This window comes from Ixodes scapularis, unplaced genomic scaffold (assembly GCF_016920785.2).
Source record: "Ixodes scapularis isolate PalLabHiFi unplaced genomic scaffold, ASM1692078v2 PGA_scaffold2__306_contigs__length_199485367, whole genome shotgun sequence".
NCBI lineage: Eukaryota > Metazoa > Arthropoda > Arachnida > Ixodida > Ixodidae > Ixodes > Ixodes scapularis.
In genome coordinates, this window is record NW_024609857.1 from 151671267 (window position 1) to 151693884 (window position 22618).

The window sequence follows — 22618 nt, forward strand, 5'->3', positions numbered from 1 at the left end:
GGGCACTCCATGGCCCCGTCGTCGAACTGCCAGACCTTGTGAGTATAGAGGAAGCTATGGTGTTACCCAAGGTCGAAAGCTTGCGCTACTCTAGAGGCGAAACATCTATCGCATTCTTAACCTGTCATCAACTATAGGCTTAACCGAACGCCTCGGGCAAAGTGTGCAGTATAGATGCCAACGTCCAATGCCCACTTCCCGCTGGGTGTTCCGTTCAAGAAAACATCATGGCACCGGGTACAATTTCGGTTTATGCTCGTGATATGTGTCACTCTTTCACTAAATGAAACCCGTAAAAAGTTTCAAATCGAGATTTTTTTTTTTCGACAGCGATGCGATCGAGCAGTAGATTCAACGAGTTCTCGAGTGGCGCCATGCGGCGCCGTGTTAGTGCAGCGACGCAGAAATCCTCTTAACCTTGCGACACTCGAGGACGATAAAAATGGCCACTCCGAGCACCATGCAGGCCAGCATGGTCACGACGACGATGAGCGTCTGGAATGGCTAGAGTCATGGAATCAATGAGGCACGCGTATATCCCCCCCCCCCCCCCCCCCGAAACAAACTAACGAAAGAGAACAAAGGTTAGGTGGCGGAGATACCCTGTTTATTTGGCTTCAAGAGTCGCCGAGAGCTTCAGAAATGTGGGGCGTGGCGTGTTTTAGTAGATTGTTGCGATGCTTCTAACAAAGAGTTCTAGGGAACCGTCTTTGTACATCCGATACGGTACGGTGGGTCCCCTCGTACAAACTGCGCATGCGCTACCGGAGAAGACTCCCATACGCGCAGTTCGTACCGGACGGCCCATCGTACCGTACCGGATGTGCAAAGACGGTTCCCTAAAGCTCTCTAATAACGGTTCCCGATAACGATACGAGGCATATGCGCTAAGGCGTCGGCGCAGTACGAGTCGGGTATTGTTATCCCAGTCATCGAAACGATCTACTAAAACTCCCTATTGCCGCTCCGCGGCAAATACGATTAAGGCGTTAGCTGAGAATAACACCAAAGATTAATGAACGATAAAGCAAGAAGTGATCATCATATAGGTCACGCGTTCCTTAAAGGGGGGCTGCAACGATTTTCGGACTTCGGTCAAAGATTTCTGGAAGTTGCCCTCTGACACTTCTGAAGTAAAGAACAGAAAACCGATTTCGCCTGCGTGTCCTAGTTGTTGCGTAAAAAAAAAGATAAATATTGGCATTTCGGGCAACCCTCAACTCACTTCCAGTCTTCAGGGTCACACCTGGTCCCCCTCCTAGTGACGTCATTCGGAGTGCCGTGTAGGTTCCCGTGTGCTATATCGGAGGGCGCTTCCTCTCCCACTCTCTGCTGACATTAGCGGGCGGTAAGCTGCAGCTTAGAGCCGAGCGAGTTCACGTAATCTTTTCTCCGTAGTTCCTTCGGCTGCCACTTGGGGCTGCAGGGGGGGGGGAAAGCTCGACTTCTGATTTGCGATTATGCAGCGGAATCGCGAAATTTTAATGAAGGGGGTGTTTTTTCTATCCGTGACACGATAAACAACGTAAAAATGACGAGATGTAAATTCTATTAATCATAAAATCGTTGCACCGCCCCTTTACGTTGGTATGACTAGAATAGAATATTTTGGTATTACATTATCGAAATAAGGTTACTGTTACCGTTATGCCAAAACCGAACGGGAACGTAGCCGCTCCCCCCCCCCCCCCCCCCCCCCCCAAACGTAGGCCCCCCGACAATCGACGTGCATTCGGAAAGCGGTTCGTGGCCAATCGCTGGGACGACGAGAACAGCCGAACCTCAACAATGCCTGGAAGTGTGAATTTAGCGTGCGCCTTGTGCCCTGCCAACCCCTACCAGTGGCTACGTTAAAAACAGTGGAGGTATATAATCGTCTACGGATCAGTTGTTCGTTTTTCTCGGATTCTTTCTGTGACTGCCATTGCGCAGAGAAAATAAAAATAAAAGCAACGTGTGTTTCCTAGGTTATAAATGTCATAGAAATCATTCTAAGCCACATTTATTGAAAGTAGAAACTTTGTTCATCGCCTCTTTAAATGCACTAAGTATCTTACAATTCACCGTATAAAGGAAGTCAAATTAGGAACGCTTCGTGCGGAGCCGAACTTTTCTTTCCATGTTACCTTAGGTGAACATGAGCATTGGCGTTCACGTGGATACTTCATTTCATATCCGGCACATTGCGTTTTAGTGAACAATTCCTAAAACCGTTGCAATGTCCACCTACTATCAATTAAACCGCTTGCGCCGATCGGGTCCACTTTTTTAAACAGAAAAAAAAAAAGGAGGAAAGCTGGGTGATTTAGAAAATTTCACGCTTTGGAGAACCGGTTTCCCTAATGAACTCGGACACGTATCGTTCACCACGTCCCCCTTTCCCGCTCGGTCCGCACTCCCACACACCGAAAATAGACAGCGGTCTGAAAGCACACCGAATCGTCCCTAATTATAGGTTCCCCTCATTTGTCAAATCTCGAACCCACAGCAGACCATCGAGGGGAATTACGACGCCCTCCAAAAAAAAGAAAAGAAAAAACACAAAAAACAGCCCGGCCGGTACGTTCACCTTCTCGGGGCCCGACTCACCGCGGTCCGGTCGTCACAGTCCAGAGAGTGTCGGCAGCGCAAGAGACGGTCCGGACCGCACCGAGGCGCACAAAGAAAAAGGGAAAATCAGTTGGAAGGTTATCATTGCCACGGGCAAATATTGGTTCCAACGGGACCCCCGCCCTAAACTTCTGCGGCAGAATAAACCGAAGAACCGTATAAAAAAAAAAGGAACCGAGCCAAATCAAATACTAAGTGACGAAACATATTTCGGGTGTGGATCAGCGAAAAAGAAAGGAAGTGGAAAGGTAGTGCGGTCCCAAGCAACGTTCTCTCGGATCGTGAGGATGAGTCACGTAATCGTTTTCAATTACGACGGTACGCCCTAGGGACGACCGTTGGGAACTAAATTATGGATCTCCGATGGGGTGCGTTTGGGTGGGAGAGAGGGCAGTGTAAGCGAACGAACCACCCCCCCCCCCCCCCAACCCCCTCTTTCCAACCACCTCCCCCTATTGTTCTACGAAGGATATTAAAAAAAAGAACGTGCGGTTTAGAAGATGAATTGCGAATGTTACGGTTGGGTCACGGCTCGAGCATCTGCAAGGAGCGGGTAGGAGTCCAACGAACTTGACGTCACTGTCATGCGATTCGGTCTTTCATTGGGCTCATCCTCAAGTCTCGTATCCATGCGTTTGCTTAAACCATCTTTCAATTGGACCCCCCCCCCCCCCCCCCAACAAAAAAAAATGTTTTTTTTTAGAAAAGAAATTATGAATGGGAGCTGCTTGGGAAACGACCATCGTAGTTCTAAATCCCTTACGGCGTATAGAAATAAATCTATTGTAGCGGCCGTGTGCCGGCAATCACGGAAGAAGGCGAAGCGCGTGCAGACGGCGCGTGAAAGTTCTAATCTGATCTAATCTTATTATAGACGTCATCCTGCAAATTCAAAAGCGTAACATTTGGTGTCAGAGGTGGGATTCCGGGCATGGATTCTGACGGCCCCAAGAAATTATTCTACAAGCAAGGACACTATTTGCGCCAGTGTCAGCGCCTCGTGGAGTGGTATGACGGTGACTGGATTGTGCCACCGACCGCACCAGCTTCCTTCGCCATGTTCCCCCATTGGACCTACGCCGATAATCAGATCGGCGTCGTGGGAGCCCAGGTCGTGAAAGCGCGTAACTTGTGGCAGTTTAGAGGTTGAAAGCATCGACAAAAATGAACGTTCTTTACTGAATTAGACAATGCCGGTGCATTTCCTTGTCGCCGTCAATTTTTCAAAAGGCGCCAATGTGTTGTGACCTTTGGCAACCACATACTTTGTGCTGGCATAAGGTTCGTTGTCTGACATGTCGCCAGGGGTGAAATAGGATAACCGCCAGACCTACTCGTATAAGGAATCTGCGAATTAATCTTTCAAATGCGTGAAAGTGCTGGACTTCTGTGCTGCAGAACCAAAGTCCAGCACTTTCACGCCTTTTTCAGGATCACGTAACATAAGCCTGAACTTTGTTTTTGTGTGTGTGCAAGTCAGCATGAATTTTCAAGTCAATTGTCTGCCTACAAGAAAAAGTTAACACGAGAAATTAAAAAAAAAAGGCAGACTTAATTCCACATGAATGGGGTGAGGTTGAGTAGAAAGAAAAATTCTCCTAGGAAAAGACGCATCCCTTCAAGCAAACAAGCCCCGAGAGGGAATGGTGTAGCTGCGTGCTGAGAAGTGTGTATTGAACCACGGAAAGAGACAAACAGCGTGCAGACGGCACGTGACACACCTTTAACCTGATCTAATTTGGTCATGGACGTCATTTTGCAAATTCAAAACGTAACACAATGGTCCGTCTTTGTTTTCATCCCCCCCCCCCCCCCCCATGCTTTAATTTTCTCCGACATGGGTGGGCTCCCTAGTAAGCGAATTCGTCCACGTCGGTGAACTTGCTTGCTGGAGACCATGAGGTTTGGCAACGCTTACTATGACATCAGATATTCCGTCTCTCTACCATAGTCCTGCCATGGAAAAATACGTCCTTCGTGTGAGCTATCCCGTTTAGTTAGCAATCGCGCAAACTTTGTCATCTCTTTTGATGAAATCAATTTAATAATAGGAGTCGTTCGCACTTCCCCCTCCGCTACGGTATACATGAAACGAAGACGCCGTTACTGTGCTGCATGCCACCAGCCTTCTCTGCGGAGACAAAGATCTTGTATCGGGTTGTGCAGAGCGCTGCTAGACGATGTAAACAATAAAAAAAAAAAAAAAACGATAACGCAGCGCGGCAAAAAATAAATGTCGTCGCTTCAAGAACTGACTTTTTGTTTGTTTGCATTCAGAAAATGACCCTGACGAACTAAAATACATCAACACGAGCGAATTCCGCACTGTCCCACCGCTCTCGAGGCCCCATTAAAACAATTTATCCACGGTCCACCTTACACTTCGTCTTTTTTGTCTAATAAGCAGCAAAAGCCGCCTGAATGTGCCGCATTTATTCTCATATTTCTTGTACTTCGTATTCAATACACACATAATACCAGTACGAGCACTGGATGCGGCAACGCTGTCTTTGTTAACGTGTGATGCCGAGAGCATCGAGCGAACAAAACAATGGAGAACGCGCTTTCTCGGGCCGCAATACTCGGGACTCAAAAGGAATTGAAGGCACGGGAAGGGCGTGGAGAAGAGAACCGGGGAGTGAGCAACTCTCAAAACGCGTAAAAAAGGCGTCAAAATTTGAGGAGCCAAGGACAAATCAAAGGGACGTTAATAACAACAAGAATCAAATTGACGAGAAAACAAATTCTAAGAATACCGCTTTTTGTGTGTGTGTGTGCTCTGAATTTTTGCTATTTGCAACCTTCTTTGACTTTTCCATCGATTGCACGTGCCGCTGTTCCGCCTATGCGAAATGAATATTGTTAAACACTTGTTCTATGGACGCCGACTATTTGCGCGGAATGCGAACAAAAACACCCATTGGAAACTAGAAATAGTACTAAAAAATCTTCCCTACTAAAAACGTGTACACAAAAATCTTCCCTCTCCCTCCAAAAAAAAAAAGAAAAACACGTGATATTTTGTTTAGTGTTCGCAGAGTGCAAGTTAATCCTATATGAACTAAGAAATCAGAAGTACGACGCGTCCCTGAAAATAAATAAATAAAAAGTATTATTTTTTTATTTTTACTGAAAAAATGCGTCACCAAGCCCATAGTCTCCAGTCAACTGTACTACTAGCGGTTCGGACAAGGTGGCAAAGTTTCAGAACTCATCATGATTTTAATTAAAAGTTACGAGTGATTTTCTGAAACTTGAGGAAAAATCGGTCTCGTTCCCAGTAGCCGGCGCCATTCATCTCCGCGTAATCGTGTGCTTTTCACCGGCCGCCATTTTTCTGTTGAAAGTTACTGAAAATCGCATATATGTGTTTTTTTTAAATAAAATTACGGCATGCTGTCAAGTTTTGGCATGGGGTCCGAACCACTAGCGCCACATTTGTGCGGAGATTGAGCGTTTAGTCAGCAGTGCGTAGTTCATTTTCGACTTAAAAACACACACAAAAAAAACTTTGCTTTTTCTTTTTCTATTTTTCCTTTTTGTTTTTGTTTTTAGTTGTGGGGGGCGTTTTGTTGCTCCCCAACCTTAAAGCAGCCACGAGACGGCCCGCTTTTAGCCATTTTTCTTATATATGCTTGTAGCAACTGATCCCATCGAGTGGTTACGTTTCCGACTCTCCTTAATCGCTACCGGACATAAGGAAGCCCTCTTTCCTGTTTGAGTAACCGGCAATAAATCAGTGTTCGGAAAACCTAGTGACGGCGTTACGTTTGACGCGCACCGTGCATTACATAATCCAAAATGTTTTCCCAAAACGTCAAAATCGCAAAGCGTTCTCCATCTCCTTCTCCATCGGGAAGTTTCTGATACGTGCTGCTTCAGCCATCCCGCAAGGCCCTCGGCACTCCGCTACACAACGTTAAAACTCCGCAGACGAAGCTACCGGCGCGCATTCGTGCTATGGTCCGTTGCAACTCAAGAAGGTAGGGCGAGGGAAAGGAAGGCCGAAAGGGAGGAAGCAGGCGGAACGCTGGAGAGAGGAAGATGTTTCTCTCTCTCTCTCCTCCAGCGTTCCGTCTGCTTTCTTTCTCCAGCCTTCCTTTCCCCCGCCCTACCTTCTTGAGCTGTAACTTGTTATACTAGCTGGGTTTTCCTTTCTGGCAGCGTAGCGGAGAAGTAAGGGGGAAAGGCGCTCCACCAAAACTTTATATTGAAGAAGGCCTCGATTGAAAAGGATACGGGCAGGATGAACGTGGCCGTGTTGGCGTCGTTCAGGAAGCGGTCGATGAGCGAGGCGGCCCCTGCAAGGGTGTCGTCGCCGTTGACGGAGGCACCTTCGTCGGGGGACCGAGCCACCAGCACGCTCGCCACGGGCTCTCGGGCGTTGTCGGGCAGCTCCTGCACCGCGACCAGCTCACCGACCTTCAGCTACGATGAATGGAAGCTACGGAATCAGACGATCTGAACGCTAACGAGACCCACTTTAGCGACAAACAGCAACGACAGACAAAGGAAACGCTCAAGGTGCACGCGTAGCTTGCACGGAAAGGTGAAATAAGCAGAAAGTGATTACAAGCTTGCCCAAATAAGACTAGCGGCGAGATGTTTAGGTGGCGCCCTCCTATGGTTCCCACTTGTGACGTCATTACCTTGCAAACAACAAGTTCGATGGTGTTTGTAGATAGCATGGTGGAAGCTTGAAACATTGCGCTCTCAAAGGAACACTGCCCAGCACCGTCAAAAATAAAGTTCTTTCATTCCTCTTATTTCCGTCGATGATAAATCCTTTTCTGACGTCATAGTCAGCGTTCGGCCAATCGTGGAAGGCCGACCACAGCAACGCTTTCGGTCGCGCACGTCGCCAATTTGCTTCGCATGAACGCTGCACGCGCTCGATTGTTGCTGTTTGTCTCTCAGGTATAAGGACTAGGACATAAACGAACAAATGACTAACACTGTTCACGAACACAACCAAAGCAACTGTTCATCGACACAACCAAAGAAATAAACAACATATTTGTTGGTTACCCCCTGGTAGCGTTCCGCATATACGCTCATAACTCGTTAATACATATCACGTTAACATGGATACACCGCTATATAGAAAATAATTTCGGGCACGAGCAAGGTATATATTTGCGTTTTGTCTCATTATTATGAAAAACACGCATTATGGATGTTTTTTTGGGGAAACGGAGATGTCCATTTTAGCGTTACATCGCTGTAGAAACTTCCAGTACGCGCTTCTCCAGCCCATATTGTTTTCGTTGTTGATATAATGTTTCGCACCACTGAGATTGGAGAATTGAACTCTCACATGAAAATAGGACAATCTATTTATGAACCATGCCCGCAGCGTCTGAACTCAAAACGGCGGCCCTCGTAATGGTGAGTGAGCAATAATGTTTACGCACTCAATGCGCTACAGATGGATGCAACATATAGACGCTTTGCAGCAGCTGTGCATGGGCGCCGCCATAACTGACCTTCAGTTTTTGTTTCCTCTTATTGCGTTTATTTCACTTCATCATTACCATGGCAGACCAGGTTATTGCCACATTAGATTCAACTGCGTCCTTTTCTAAAGCATCGGCCTTTGTAGAGGATCGTCAACTACCGTTTCAGTTGCTCGGCATCTCGGTAAGACAACAGAAGGTCAGCAATGGCGGCTGTAATTTGGCGCGTGTGTAAAGCGTCTATATAGAAACCTCAGGAGACGTCCTAGCGAAGCATTGCATTACTCTACGACCTGAATGTAAGAACGCCTCTTTTTTTTTTTTTACGTCATGAGGATTAAGAACCATCCATCAGCGTCATGTTGTTTTTAAGGCTGGTGTGCACAAAACCGATGCTCTACCTAATGGCGCGTTTACACTTGGCGACTCTGCGGACGGATCCGCGCAGGCGGCACGTGTAATTTGAAGCCGGGAGGCGAAATTGACTCGTCGGTGGCGGAGAATCTGGATATGGGTCCCGGACTGATGCAGATTTTCCGCCAGCGACGAGTTGATTTTACTACCCGGCTTCAAAATCTGCTTTCCGCTTGCGTGGGTCCGCCCGTAAATCCGACAATGTATAAGCGCGCCATAGTGCCAAAGAGACTTGCGCATTGCGCGCTGAGACTCTGTGTGCGGAGCCTTCCCTGTTGTTCTTATGTTGCAACAGACCAGGGTTGGGCAGAAATACTCAAAAATGTATTTGGAAATACAAATACTGGGATACATTAAAATAGTAGATAAAATACTGATACTGAAATATATCTGTAAAAATGTATCGCGATACGTATCGGAAATACATTTCAAATAGAGGCAAAATGTATTTGGAAATACAAATACAGGAATACATTTTAGGAAGGGCAGAAATACAAATACAGAAATACTGATACTGCAATACATTCTTAGAATTTGCTTGAGATGCCAAATAAGGTGAAGCTTGAAGTTGGAAGTGGAAGTTTTTGATCCCGAGATTACTTTCCCGTAGGCATGGCACTATGCCTTGAAGGAAGTGGTTTCGAACGGCTAGGAGTCTTCAATGGAGTCAAAGGAAACGTTCCATCTAGGACTGGCCGCAATCCCTTCTCTGACATCCTGTCTGTCTGACGAGGGATGCGAAAAGACTTCGACCTCTAAAATTCGATGTCACCCTAAATCCCACCAAAACGTCACAACGCCCCTTACCAATAAGGATGCCCTGTCAACATTGATCACATGACGTCACGGCGGAAAGAACTCGTATTCTTTATCTGTTGGTGTGGTCTTAAACATGAAAATTTACCACGCTGTTGTATGAAAGGACGATGCGTACTTTCGTTGTAGGTTACCTCGTTGAAGATTGTGCAGGCAGTGTCATTTGGAATTTTTGAGAATAGTGGACCACCTGAAGCATCCTGAAACATGTCTTATCGTCTGTTACGGCTGAAAAAACGATACGTTAGCATCCATGTTGCGAAGGTCCTTTCTGCCGACCCTCCGCCACCGACGCATGGATTGCAGTCCTCAAGACTCACCTTGCATCATCCAAAGAGACCTCGTGGATTGCGACCTTATAGTGGCGGCACAGGTACGAGCTCTCCGAGAAACAGCGCGCTTGAGACCAGTCGCACCTGTACGGAGTCTGAGTCGGCACCGCGAGGCCACGTCTGGCCTCCTTCCTGGGTTTCAGATCGTCAGAGCAGCGGGTCACGTTCACGTCGGCTGATCACCGGCGGCGGGTCACGCAGCCGCAGACGTATTCGAATATGTGTTGAACTTCACTGCGTGAGTGATCCTACTATTTCAAGCCAACCACCGCCCGGCTCGTGCTGCAACAGACTGTGACTCAGCTTTTCCCGCTGGGTAAACTGTGTACGCTAAGGCAAGAGAGACGGTTAGCAGCGGGCTTTGGATCCCAGCAAACAATGACTCAAGAAATCCCTACCTAAGGACCTGAGGCACAAGATGCTCCGAGTCCACTTCTGGCACACCACCTGGTTCGAGTCCCCGACTACGCAGCACTTCTCAGAAGAAGGAAGACGAAGCATAGAAAAATAGTTCGGAAAATCGAAAGGAGCCTTTGTCGGCACACTAACAATGCCCCAGTACCACCTTGGCCCTGGTGCCCTCAAAAAAAAAAAAAAAGCGTCTGGATTTTATTTTTTTTCAGAGGGGGAGAGGGGGAGGGGGGGGGTATTTCTCAAGAAATGTAACGAAATACATTTCATCCTGATTGTATCGCGATACAAAAAAACATACCAAATGTATTTCGATACAGGAATACAGATACTGGTGAAAAAAATGTATCGCGATACAGAAATACAGATACGAAATGTATTTCTGAAATACTATCGCGATACATTTGTATCGCGATACTGCCCAACCCTGCAACAGACTATAGACGCTCTTTGTTTTCTCTCGTTCTGAGTCACGTGGGTTCCGTAGCTGTTATGCGGGACGAAAAAGTAATAAAACATTTCAACTTGGAATATGCGAGAAAATATAGGTGAGGCAAAACCAAAATGTACGTGACAATCCCGCGTTTTTTTGTAAACACCTTCCACCGGCGTAGAGAGATCAAAAGAATGTTTTACCGCATACCAGAAGTGACGACAATCAAGATGGCTGCGACCTTGTTAGAATGGTCTGCTGTCGAAACCGGTTATAACGAAGTCGGTTATAACGAAATAGCGGCTACAGCGAAGCGACCACGATTTCCCATTCCCTTTTGTACCTCGTTATAACCGAGGTCGGTTATAACGAAATAGCGGATACAGCGAAGTGATTTTTAATTCCCGTTGACTTCGTTATAACCGGTCTCGACAGCGATGTGCACGACCAAAAGCGTCGCTGCGGTCAGCTTTCCACGATTGGCCAGGCCATGGGCATATGATCATTGTCAGATTGTCAACTTTGACGGTGTGAGTTCCGGTTGCGATGGTTCCTAGCTTCCACTGTGCTTTTTAAACACACCATCGAACTCGTCGTCGCACCTGGTGGTAAGTAGCCAGGATAACAACTGGTGACGTCAGAGCGAGGCAAATCCCAGTCGTCATGTCACGGATGGAAACCATTAGAGGACGCCACCAAAATATCTCGGCGCTAATACTGCTTGGATCACATTTTTGCCAAAAGAAAAGATCCGTCCCTCACTTTCGTGCTTTCGCTCTGCCTTGGTAGCGCGTGAACGCTCGAGGTAGGCGAGCGCGAGATCGCTGGCTGCCGCCATGCTTTGGTTACGCGCGCCTGCGCGTTCACAGTAGTGTTAGCAATGGCAGAAAGCTCGAGCTCGCGATGAAGGCGGAGCTTCTAGTCTCAGCTTAAGGGTGAACGGAGTATAAAAAGTTCGCCCTTGGGCCATGACAACTGGAACTCCTCCATGCCGTTCTACCGCAGTCAGACGGGCACACAAAAGGCTTTGTGAACAAACACCTTCAAAGTATCGGTGAATTTGCTCGCGATCTTGCGCTGGTCTGCCTGTGCTGGTTCGCCGATCCTTTAAAGCAGTTCGTTCTGAAGGCTTTTAACATGTCCGTCTGACAGCTGTATTAGTGTATCTTTGACTAAAGTGCGTGAAGCACGAAAGAAGACGACGAGAGCGTGCTGGAGGCTGGGCATTCGGAAGAGGCGCCCACGCGCTTAGTGTCCTGAACTTCAATGTAGCGCCCAGCTGGCGCCTCATCGACCCGGCACATTGCTGGCGCTCTGGGCACGCAACAACGAAGGTCATGGGCAAAGAGACCTAGGGACGGCGTTGTGTGAAGCGTCGCGTTTATTCTAGGCGTACCACGCCGCGCGTGAGTCAGTTCCGAGTAGGTTCTTTTTACTATATGAACATGTCCGAAAATTTTTGGTCGTCGTGTTATCGTCTACGTTGCCTTCGCGTGTACAAATAAATTTACTCAGAAAAATTGTAGTCGCGGAAAGTAGTACGATGACCACAAGATAATCAGCAGCAACAGCGCCAAAGAAAAAAAATGACGAGAACAAAATTCAATGATTCAGAAACTCGCCCAAGCTTCCATCTTAATAAGTACAAGAAACCTTAGCGTGAATGTAGTTCCAATGTTTTAATGCTTCGTACCTTCCCCACCTATCCCGATTTACAACGTTAATGATATCAGGCGTCACTCCCGGGAGCATTGTGCCAAAAGCATCGTCGAGGGTATGCTCAGACGCCTTTGGCAACACCAAAAGGACCAAATCCGACCAGGTGCCGCTGTTGGGTGCGGCTTATGACTGCGAGGCACGCCATCATTTTATGACACATGTGAAAGAGGCTTGAAAGAGCCTGCATAAGTCCCACCGCTTGAGATAAAGACAGCGAATGCCGAGAGCTTACGTCCACTGTGTTTACCGCCGAGTGCTTACGTGCATGTTATTACTTCATAAACTACATCAACTTAGCCTCGATTCTAAACGTTTAACACGTCTCGAACATGATTTCGTTAATCATTAACAGTTTGTTTCGGCTAACAATCTAAACTACTCAACAAGAACTCCGTACAGACTTCGTCCTCGTTCTTTCGAGGTGGCTGGACAACAGTCTGCCGTAATCAGTTCACTTCCTCACGCCAAGAGCGCAGTCAAGTATAGACAAGTTATCCACACACCCACAAAGTTGCCTAACCAGATAAATGCTGCATCGACACCACCAGCCTATTAAGCTGACAATGCAGCCAATGCCACAAGCACGAGAGCTCTAGGTCGCTGCTTTTCATGAGCCGTTTCTCCGTTGAACGATCGCTCACTCTAGAAATGCACGTCTCAAAGCCAGGAGCGCGGGCCAGCTACCACTTGTAGCTTTGGCCCCAAAAGCCCCTTTATCGTGGGAAAAGTGGCACCATTCATTGTCGTAGAAAGGCCTGAGGCACGTGCCGCGCGCCACTTTTGGGAAATTCATGGCGTCTGAAATCTAGCTGAGTGCTGCGTTGTGCCGCCGTGATCTTCCCGAGGGCTGCACGTTGCACGTGCCTCGTGCATCGACGAACATTGCGCTACTTTTGAAACATGAAGGGGCTTTATGGCTCCAGTCTCAGCTGAAGGATGAACGGAGTATTAGCAGCGAGATGTTTTGGTGGCGCCCTCCTCTGGTTTCCTTTCGTGACGTCATTACCTTACGAACAAGTTTGACGGTGTTTATAATTGGCATGGTGGAAGTTTGAGATCATTGCGCTCTGAAACCAACACTGCCAACACCGTCAAAATTGAAGTTCTTACATTACTTTTCTTTCTGTCGATGAGAAAACCTATGCTGATGTCATAGTCACCAGTCGGCCAATTGTGGAAGGCCGACCACATCAACGCTTTTGATCGCGCAGGTCGCCAATAGCTAGCGTCGTCGGCGCTGCGATTGAAAGATGGCTCCGTCCTGGGGGGGGAACGTTTCTCAGAACGTTAACTTTAGCGGTGTTGCGTTAAATGCAGGATAACGATTTTGCACTCTGCTCCTTCATCCCACCACTGAACTATTTCATTGAAGATTTTTCACCACGGTTGCAACCGCTGAGAGCAATCCTGGTTGTGATGTCACGGGTAGGAATCAGAAAACTACGACACTGAAACACATCACCACCAACAAAATAAAAGATAATGCCACTTCAAAAAAAAAAGCATCCGTTCTGCGTGAGATGAAGCGGGGTGCACGCTCGCCATTCCAACAAGCGAAGGAAACACGCGCCAAAACTCAACCATCTGATATGTTTGGTTTCAGGTTAAGTCCGACTGCAGTCAACTCTATAGGATCCGACGGAGGATAGTCAAGCAGCACCACATCTCGATCGTCACAACGCTCGACGTCTATGGTAAAAAAAAAAAAAAGAAGTGCAGCATCCCGCCGCATTAACTTTGCGTGATTGGTTGAGCAAACCCACAAAGATGACGAGTGCCACGAGGATACGCTTTTGGCGCTGCCCGATTGGCAGGTCGTAGCGTTGAGTGCAGTGGGACTATGTATGAAACGGCGTACAGAACGGCAAGCTGCCATAAAGCCTTCAGTTGGAACGCACATTCATACGTCTTCGCTTCTTGGGCACGTAGGCGATGTACATCTTCCTGGTGTGCCTGCCCTTGGCCGAGCCGCCGCCGCCGGGAGCCACGGTGCTGCTGCTCGTCTCGCTGAACACGGTGCACATGTGGTACACCATCAGGTCCGGGTTGAAGCCGTCGTGGTCCAGGGGGTCGCTCTTCCAGCCCGGGTCGCACACGCACCAGCCTTCGGACGGGTCCGGACGTCCGTTGTGGCAGTTCACTTTCTGGTCAGCGCGTGTCACAAAGCGCGATTCAAAGCGCGTCAAAAGCGCCGAAAAAGACATGTTTCGATCGTCTGGCGCCACTATAATTTTGCTGAAGTTATAAACAATTTTGCGGGTGTATTTTAATGTATTAATCTAACCGCAAAAAGTATTTTAGAAGAAACGGAGTGGATGCTGAAGTTCATTCTCCGGCTTCATGGCACGCATCGCCGTGTCTTTTCAAAGCGTCGCATCGTCCCCCTTTTGTACTGTTTCCTTTTTGTTTCCAGAAGCATTTGGCGGCTGGCCACCTTGCAACTTTCCACTGTGCCACGCTACGCACGCTTCGAACGTTCTCGAAATCTGAGTTAGTTTCCGTAAGTATGCAATTGTGCATTTAAAAACCGGATTTATGTCCCAATTGCCGCGTACCCTCTCAGCAAATATTTTAGCGCATAGCTTATATCCGGTGAGCAGGAATGGGCAGTATTTCAAATACAAGTATTTGAAATGCGTATTTCAAATACTTTGTGTATTTTGCATTTGTATTTAATTACAAATTGGGTAATGTATTTGACGTGTGTATTTAAATACTAAAATGTGGGTATTTCAAATACAATTGTAATTAAATACAATTTTGCGGCCGAAAATACATCCCTCAAATTTATTCTCACTGTTCAGAACAGGAAAAAAACTACGTTCTGCACCGAATGCAGTGTCTCTCAGTCAAGCACAAGCGTTTAATGACTTTGTGATTACGGTGCTAGTCCAGGGCAAGAATAGTGACGAAATCGACGTTCACAGGCAGACTGGCTAAATAACTGCATGTGACAACTTGTGATGCTTTCCAGCCTGATTTCCATCCATATTTTTGCCTGGAACATTCTGAATGTGCGGGTCGTCCAGATTTTCGTAACTGGTGCGAGTTGCAACAATAAAAAATTCTCTAGCTAGTGCTGCGCGTCTTGGTCGTCTCGGTTCTTTGTTGGCCTACACCAAAATGTAATCGACAAAAAAAAAAAAAGCAGCTTGAAGCTCTGTACTTTTTTCACGTCCAAGCTGATTGCATTTTTTGTGATTATATTGCTATTACGTTACTAGAGCCTCGCACACTAACTCCCGAATGTGCGATGCAAAATAAAAATGAGATACCCAGAAACCCGTTGCAGGTGCCCTGAAGTCGCTGACGCAAATATTGAGGAATGTATTTGGAAAAGTATTTGGAGGAGACCAAATACATTTGGTTGTATTTGTATCTTGTACTTAAATGCTTTTTTGGGAATGTAATTAGCTTTGTAATTAAATACATTTTTGACGAAGTATTTTGTATTTGTATTTCGATACATATTTGCATGTATTTTGCCCATCCCTGCCGGTGAGTAACATGAACTGCCTATCTCCACGGCTTATCTTGCATACACGTAAAATCAAAATGTTACATACGGAAAGATAAACCTCAAGTTAGAACTTGAAAGCAGTACTAAACTCGTACCTTTCTTGTATTTATTTCTGTCCGAGGTTTCTGCATGTAAAGGGTTGCTCAAGAGGATCCAACGCTGTAAAACAACTTGAAAAAACTGGCGCCTACACATGGAATTCTCAAACTTTCACCGAATGTGCACTGAGCAGATCAATTTTACCGTGTTAAATTTCAAGGCGTAATTATGTTTTCGCAGACGACCGAGTTACCAACTCGATTAATTTGTGGCGCCATCTCCCAATATGCGTAGGGAGCACGCGACGCATTCTGTAGTGTGCTCGCTGTGCCTATCAGAAACTCGGTCGTCGGCAAACGCACTCGACGTTGACTTTGGTAAATTTTCTGCTCTCATTTTTTACAAGAGAACTACTGCTTGAAATTTCACACGGTAAAACTGACCTATTCAATGCACATTCAGTGTAAGTTCGATCTTTCAATGTGCAGGCGTCGATTTCTTTCGGTTAGTTTTACAGCGTTAGACCTGCTTGCCACCCTGTAATATAGTAAGCTGAGTTTCAAGGACAGGTTGTAACCATTCTAAGAGAGGACTGGATGTCCTGCAATCAGGGATGGGCAAAATACATGCAAATATGTATCAAAATACAAGTACAAAATACTTCGTCAAAAATGTATTTCATTACAAATCTAATTACATTTCCAAAAAAGTATTTAAGTACAAAATACAAATACAACCAAATGTATTTGGTCTCCTCCAAATACTTTTCCAAATACATTCCTCAAAATTTGCGTCAGCGACTTCAGGGCACCTGCAACCGGTTTCTGTGTATCTCATTTTAATTTTGCATTGCACACTCGGGACTTAGTGTGCGATAGTAACATAATAGAAATATAATCACAATAAAATGTCATCAGCTTGGACGTAATAGGTGAAAAAAGTACAGAGCTTCAAGTAGCTTTTTTTGGTCGATTACATTTTGGTATAGACCAACAAAGAACCGAGACGACCAAGACGCGGAGCACTAGCTAGAAATTTTTTTATTGTTGCAACTCGCACCAGTTTCGAAAATCTGGACGACTCGCGCATTTAGAATGTTCCAGGCAAAATATGGATGGAAATCAGGCTGGAAAGCATCACAAGTCGTCACAGGCGCTTATTTAGCCAGTCCACCTGTGAATATCGATTTCGTCACTATTCTTGCCCTGGACTAGCACCGTAATCACAAAGCCACTAAACGCTTGTGCTTGATTGAGAGACACTGCATTCGGTGCAGAACGTAGTTTTCTTCCTGCTCTGGACAGTGACAATAAATTTGAGGGATGTATTTTCGCCCACAAAATTGTATTTAATTACAATTGTATTTGAAATACCCACAATTTAGTATTTAAATACACACGTCAAATACATTACCCCATTTGTAATTAAATACAAATGCAAAATACACAAAGTATTTGAAATACGTATTTCAAATACTTGTATTTGAAATACTGCCCATCCCTGCCTGCAATATACAGGCCCTATGCAGCTATGAGTACTTACTGTACAGCAGTGGCGATTATTTGAATATGTACAAGTACTTTCAGTGCTATGATTGGAAACCTATCCTGAATAACAAGTGCGCTGATTCAGCTGCTGAGGTACTTACAGAAGTGGTCTCGAGCGCGATAAATGACTTCGTGCCTAAACGTGTTTCGAGACTAAACAAGTACCCTGCGTGGTTCTCAAAGGAATTAAGAAGTTGCTTGAGACGTAAGCTTCATTAACACCGTCTTTTTAAAAGGTCGGGATTGGACAAGTGGTACGCAAAATTTAGTGAGTGTCGTGCTTTGGCAAAATGGCTTTTTAAAAAAGACGAAAGTGCACATTTGCATGGGCTTGAGTCTGACATGTACGCCAAGCCTCAAAACTTTTGGAAATATGTACCGACAAAAAAGAAGCGGAATAGTAGCGTGGCACCGATGCGAAATAGTTCTGGCTATACGTGTGATTCAATTGAAATTGCCAACATGTTTGCTGAGCATTTTAAATCATGTTTTTCATCAGCATCTGTCCCTGACAATAACGCGACGTGCCATGGCACATCTGATTTTCTGTCTTTTATCCCAATTGACGAACCTGAAATCAGGGAAAGCATTCGTAATATGAAATCGAAGCTGTCTGCTGGTTCAGATGGAATTCCAAGTTTTATTGTGAAAGGGTGTGTCGAACTGCTAACTCCTGTCTTATTACACATATTTAATTTATCGATACATTCAGGAATATTTCCTTCTATCTGGAAACGCTCTGTTGTTGTTCCGATTCATAAAGCAGGGGACCCTAGTACTGTAAACAACTATCGTCCCGTTTCATTGTTGTGCAGTTTTTCCAAAGTTTTTGAAATGATAATGCATAAACGTCTGTACAGGCACTTTAGACATAAAATGAACCCAGAACAACATGGATTTCTGAAGGGTAAGTCGGTTGAAACAAATCTATGCTCTTTTTTAGATTATGCCGTTCCATTGGTTTGCAACCGCGAGCAAGTCGACGTAATATACTTTGATATGACGAAGGCATTCGACAAGGTTAATCACAGCACACTTCTGACGAAACTAGATAGCTGTGGTTTGTGCTTGACTTACTGCCAATGGTTCAAAAGTTATCTTACATGTCGTACAAATTATGTTCGTGTGTCAGGATCCATGTCCGATTATTTTTCATCGCCTTCTGGAGTACCCCAAGGAAGCAACCTGGGTCCACTATTATTTTTGATGTTTGTGAATGACATTTCGCTCTGTGCGAAAAATTCAAAAGTGCTCTTGTATGCGGATGACATCAAACTGTTTCGACGTGTACAATCTCACTCCGATTGCGTACTTCTTCAGGAGGACGCATTGCAAATTTCACAGTGGTGTGCAAAGAATTATCTTCCACTGAACGAACAAAAAACAAGAACAATGTCTCTCACTAGAAAGCGTGATTCGCTTGCATTTTCCTACACAATAGGTGGCAGCGTCATCACCCGAGTCTCCGTCATTCGTGATCTTGGAATTTTTATTGATTCATCGTTAAATTTTAATCATCACGTTTTAACTATCTGCAACGCCTCTTTTAGAAACCTTGGGGCGATATCTCGTTTCACGAGAAAGTTTTCTTCGCCTGTTTGTCTTGTGCGTTTATTTTGTTGCCTAGTGCGTACGAAGCTGGAGTATGCTTCTTCTGTATGGAACTGCATTAACCTCACTGCATCATGCTGTATTGAGCGTGTTCAAAAACGCTTCATAGGCATAATTTACGACAGATATTTCGACCGTACTTGCTACTACAGCTACGAACAATTACTTAAAAAACTTGGGTTGTGTACGTTACTCGATAGAAGACGATTACGTGATCTAATGTTTTTACATAAGGTTGTAAACGGTGCTGTTGACTCACCACTTTTGTTAAGCACTGTCTGTTTTCACGCTCCCTTACGGTCCAATCGATTTCAAAGTCCTTTTTACCCGTCTGCTTTGAATGTCGCGTCACCACTAACAAGAATGCAACTTGAATTTAACAAACTGGATCAATCTGCTGTAGATATCTTTAGCGACCTGATTGTTTTTCGACATAGGCTTGAGTCAATTATTTGTACATAGTCACGACCTTGTTTTGTTGCCTGCATTTATCCTTGATGACGAGCGGTGTACCACTATTTAGGCCTTGTGCTGTCTTTGGACACCCAACAAAATAAAGATTATTATACGTGAGTGCTGCTTACCTCTTCCACTTTTAAAGGTTATATTTGGAGGTTTTACGTGCCAAAACCAAAAGCATCTGGCACGCTCCAGCGGAGGACTGACAATTAATTTGCATCACATGGAGATCGTTTCACGTGCAGTGGCGTACCAACTTGTTTTTGAGTGAGGGGGGGGGGGGGGGGCAAACCAGACCTCCCCCCTATGCCCTCCCCCCCCCCCCCCCCCCCCAAGGCCGGGGGCGGTGCCCATGGTATCCCTTGGGCGCCTTCGGCCAGTGTTTGCCCAGCCCAGTGGCGGCTGTTTCGGGCGGGGGGGGGGGGGGGGGGGGGGGGTCAAAACACATGCCTTGACCCCCCCCCTCTGAGAACTGGAGGGGCAAGCGCTCGCCTTGCCACCCTGGTTGGTACGCCCATGTTCACGTGCAACTGAAATCTGGGTTACACGGCGCCTTATCCTCAACAAGCGTCCGTCAGATTGCGGGCACCTCGGCCGGGATTCGAACCCGCCATTCGAAAATGCTTATGCCAGCGCCTTGCTTCGGAGTCACCGAGGCGGCTCCCTGTCCCGCTTCGGTGTTTAATCCTACTGTTTCTATACTCGGTTTCATACTTAGTGTGCAACACTGTCAAAGTTACTGGCGCGAGCATGGGGCTTGATCTCGTTGATCATTTGCACGCGTGCTCGCGCGAGCTCAAGCATAGACAAAGCCACGCGCTCGCGCCAGTAGCTTTGGCAGCGTTGCATACTAAGCATGAAGCGGAGTATAGCGAGTATTCACTGGCGGCCATAGCTGTGTGCGCGACTGCTGAGTGCGTGCTGACGACGTGCTTCCACAGTTCTTTCGCCACGTGCATTCCGCACCACCAAGATTGCCGGTCTTAGCAGCCTATTAACGTGAGCTTGTTCCGAGCATGCGCTCTAAACGTCGCTTTCAAATATGGCGTCCAGTGAATACTCCCTATAGCAACCTGAATTTCACCGGTACCCTCTAGTTCGTTACCGTACTAGGAGGTGATAAGAACCCTTACAATGGGGTATCCGTGAAGGGTTCTGAGCGGCTCCTTTTGTTCCTGGAACTTCTCGAAGAAGTCCATGTCTTCTTCGGTCAGGGCTTCCCCGGCACGACGACACGTGTTGCTGCCGGCCAGGTACACCTTCGCGAGGTAGAGAGATGCCTTATATGCTTTCCGCCGAAACGGACAGAAACGCTGCATTTCCATTTCCTATGGGCTTGAAAAGCTTTTGACAATTTTTTCACTTCTCAGAGATTTACGTTCATTTGATTTCGCAAATGATGCAACAACTTTCGCTCTATACGTGCAGTCCCAGGGCTACCTCCTAGATAGCACCAGCGTGCCAGAGTCTTCTCTAGACAACGTAGATCTAGGAGTGGAAGCAACTCAATACACGGGAAGCGTTTTCAATTTAATGGCGGACGCTTTCCGCGCGGTCTGGTCGCAGGTGTGCGTGCGCAGCGTTGTAGCGAGAAGAGGGGGAGAGCAAGCGGAATCGGCTTAGAAGGGCGTGAGGAATCATATGTTTGTCTTTTTAGACTTAGGCTAGGGGGCGCTATAGCCACGGAGTAACATCCATTTATCCATTTAGGTGAGGATGCTTGCAGAAGCCGGGCGTTTTTGTCTCCTTCTCGCAGGCTGTATTACAAAAGCGGCCTTAAAACACGGGACCTTGATCGATCGGTTAGAAACAGATTGTAATCTAGGCACACTGGTCGTCTCTCGTAGTAAAAAGGGAGCACAAGACTGCGCAACGCACTCAATTGCATCCAAACGCATCAAACTTTAACGATATCTGCGCAAACCTGTCCATGACGGGAAGACAACTTCACACGTCCACTTTACCCACGGGCGGCGTACCGTTAAATTCAGCGAGACGCTATCCCGCTTAAATTATCTGAACGAACTAGCTCGCTAAATTTAGCTGACGACTGCAAGGCAAGACGCCGCTACACAAATCCTAACTTAGTTTTTGTTAATCTATTCTACGTTAAAAAAAAAAGTGTGGTTTTAGGGCCAGCTCGTGTTTCTTTCCCTTTTCAGATTTGCGGTGACTTATTACACATGCCCGAATCTAAAAATCAACTAGTGTGACTTTATTTTTTTTTTTCGTAATACAGTGCGCGAGTGGCATTCGTCAGAACATATTGGAAGAACGAGTGCAGAAAATAATTTCATTACATTCTAATATTAAAATATGACCTCAAAAATGTACAGACCGTGCTAACAGCTTTATTCCTTGTAGCAGCTAAGGTGGTATCTGCTGCCGTCAAGGATGTCGATCACCCTTAAAACAAATTTACAAAAGAATTTAAAGAAAGAGGCTATATTTTATGGGACTGCAGCTTCCAAGCTCTAAACAGGCTGAGGGGCACAAAAACAAATTGGAGAAAGACGCAAGGCAAAAAGCGGACACCTCTGGAGCTGGCATAGAGATGTGAGACATACTGAAAATGGCATGTTTTCTGACTCATAGTTTTTCTTCGCAGCTATATCATTTTAAATTACATGCGAAAAATATTTCACAGAGTGAACTGAGAAAAAATGGGCATGCATGGAGAATTACTTTACTTAAGTAAACCAAGAATACCTCGAATACATCCGTCCTTTGTTTTCTCTGGAACGTTGCGACAAATGATCGAATGGCATCCGCTGACCTTGATGATGTTTACAATTTATGCGACCTTCGTTCGACAGATTGTATTTTTAATCGTGGCTGGGGAGAGGCTTTCGAACTTACCGATTTGGTGCAGCTTTGGACCAAGCCGGAAGCCTAATTATCGGGGGCGATTATAGTCTCGCACTAACAGGACTGCTGAGTGGACTCGGCAAAAAGAAGCAAGTCAATCAGTTCTTGTCCACACCAGAAGTGGCACCATTCACGCGCTCAGAAGCCTTATTCGCGTTCAGTGAAGCGTCTGAACATGCGCCAACAGCACCTCCACCACAGGGCGGTGACGTCATAGTCGCCGTTGGTGTAGGCGGAGCGCAAGTTCGTCTGCTTCATTTGCAGGGGTTTGCTTTGACGTCGGAACGCTGAGCTCTGATTGGCTCTGATTGAAGGATAGTGGGTAAACCTTAAGTCAGCTTGCTTTGAGGTCTACCCACTATCCTTCAATCGGAGCCAATCAA

The 22618-nt window shown here is 46.2% G+C and overlaps 1 protein-coding gene across 3 annotated transcripts in view; it reads right to left on the reverse strand.

Moving 5' to 3' along the window:
• Positions 1–243: 243 nt before the first annotated feature.
• The window catches only part of LOC8050995, a 92168-nt gene continuing 69793 nt past the window's right edge, over positions 244–22618 (reverse strand). The window contains exons 6-9 of one of the 3 annotated variants that reach the window (XM_042292070.1): positions 20501–20626; positions 14090–14335; positions 6850–7008; positions 244–495 (exon numbers count right to left, since the gene is read on the reverse strand). In XM_042292070.1, coding sequence (XP_042148004.1) covers positions 388–495; positions 6850–7008; positions 14090–14335; positions 20501–20626 — 639 coding nt within the window. In that variant the 3' untranslated portion in view covers positions 244–387. Of the gene's footprint in view, positions 496–6849; positions 7039–14089; positions 14336–20500; positions 20627–22618 lie in introns of all 3 variants that reach the window. The other 2 variants (XM_042292069.1, XM_042292071.1) reach the window with 2 other exon arrangements.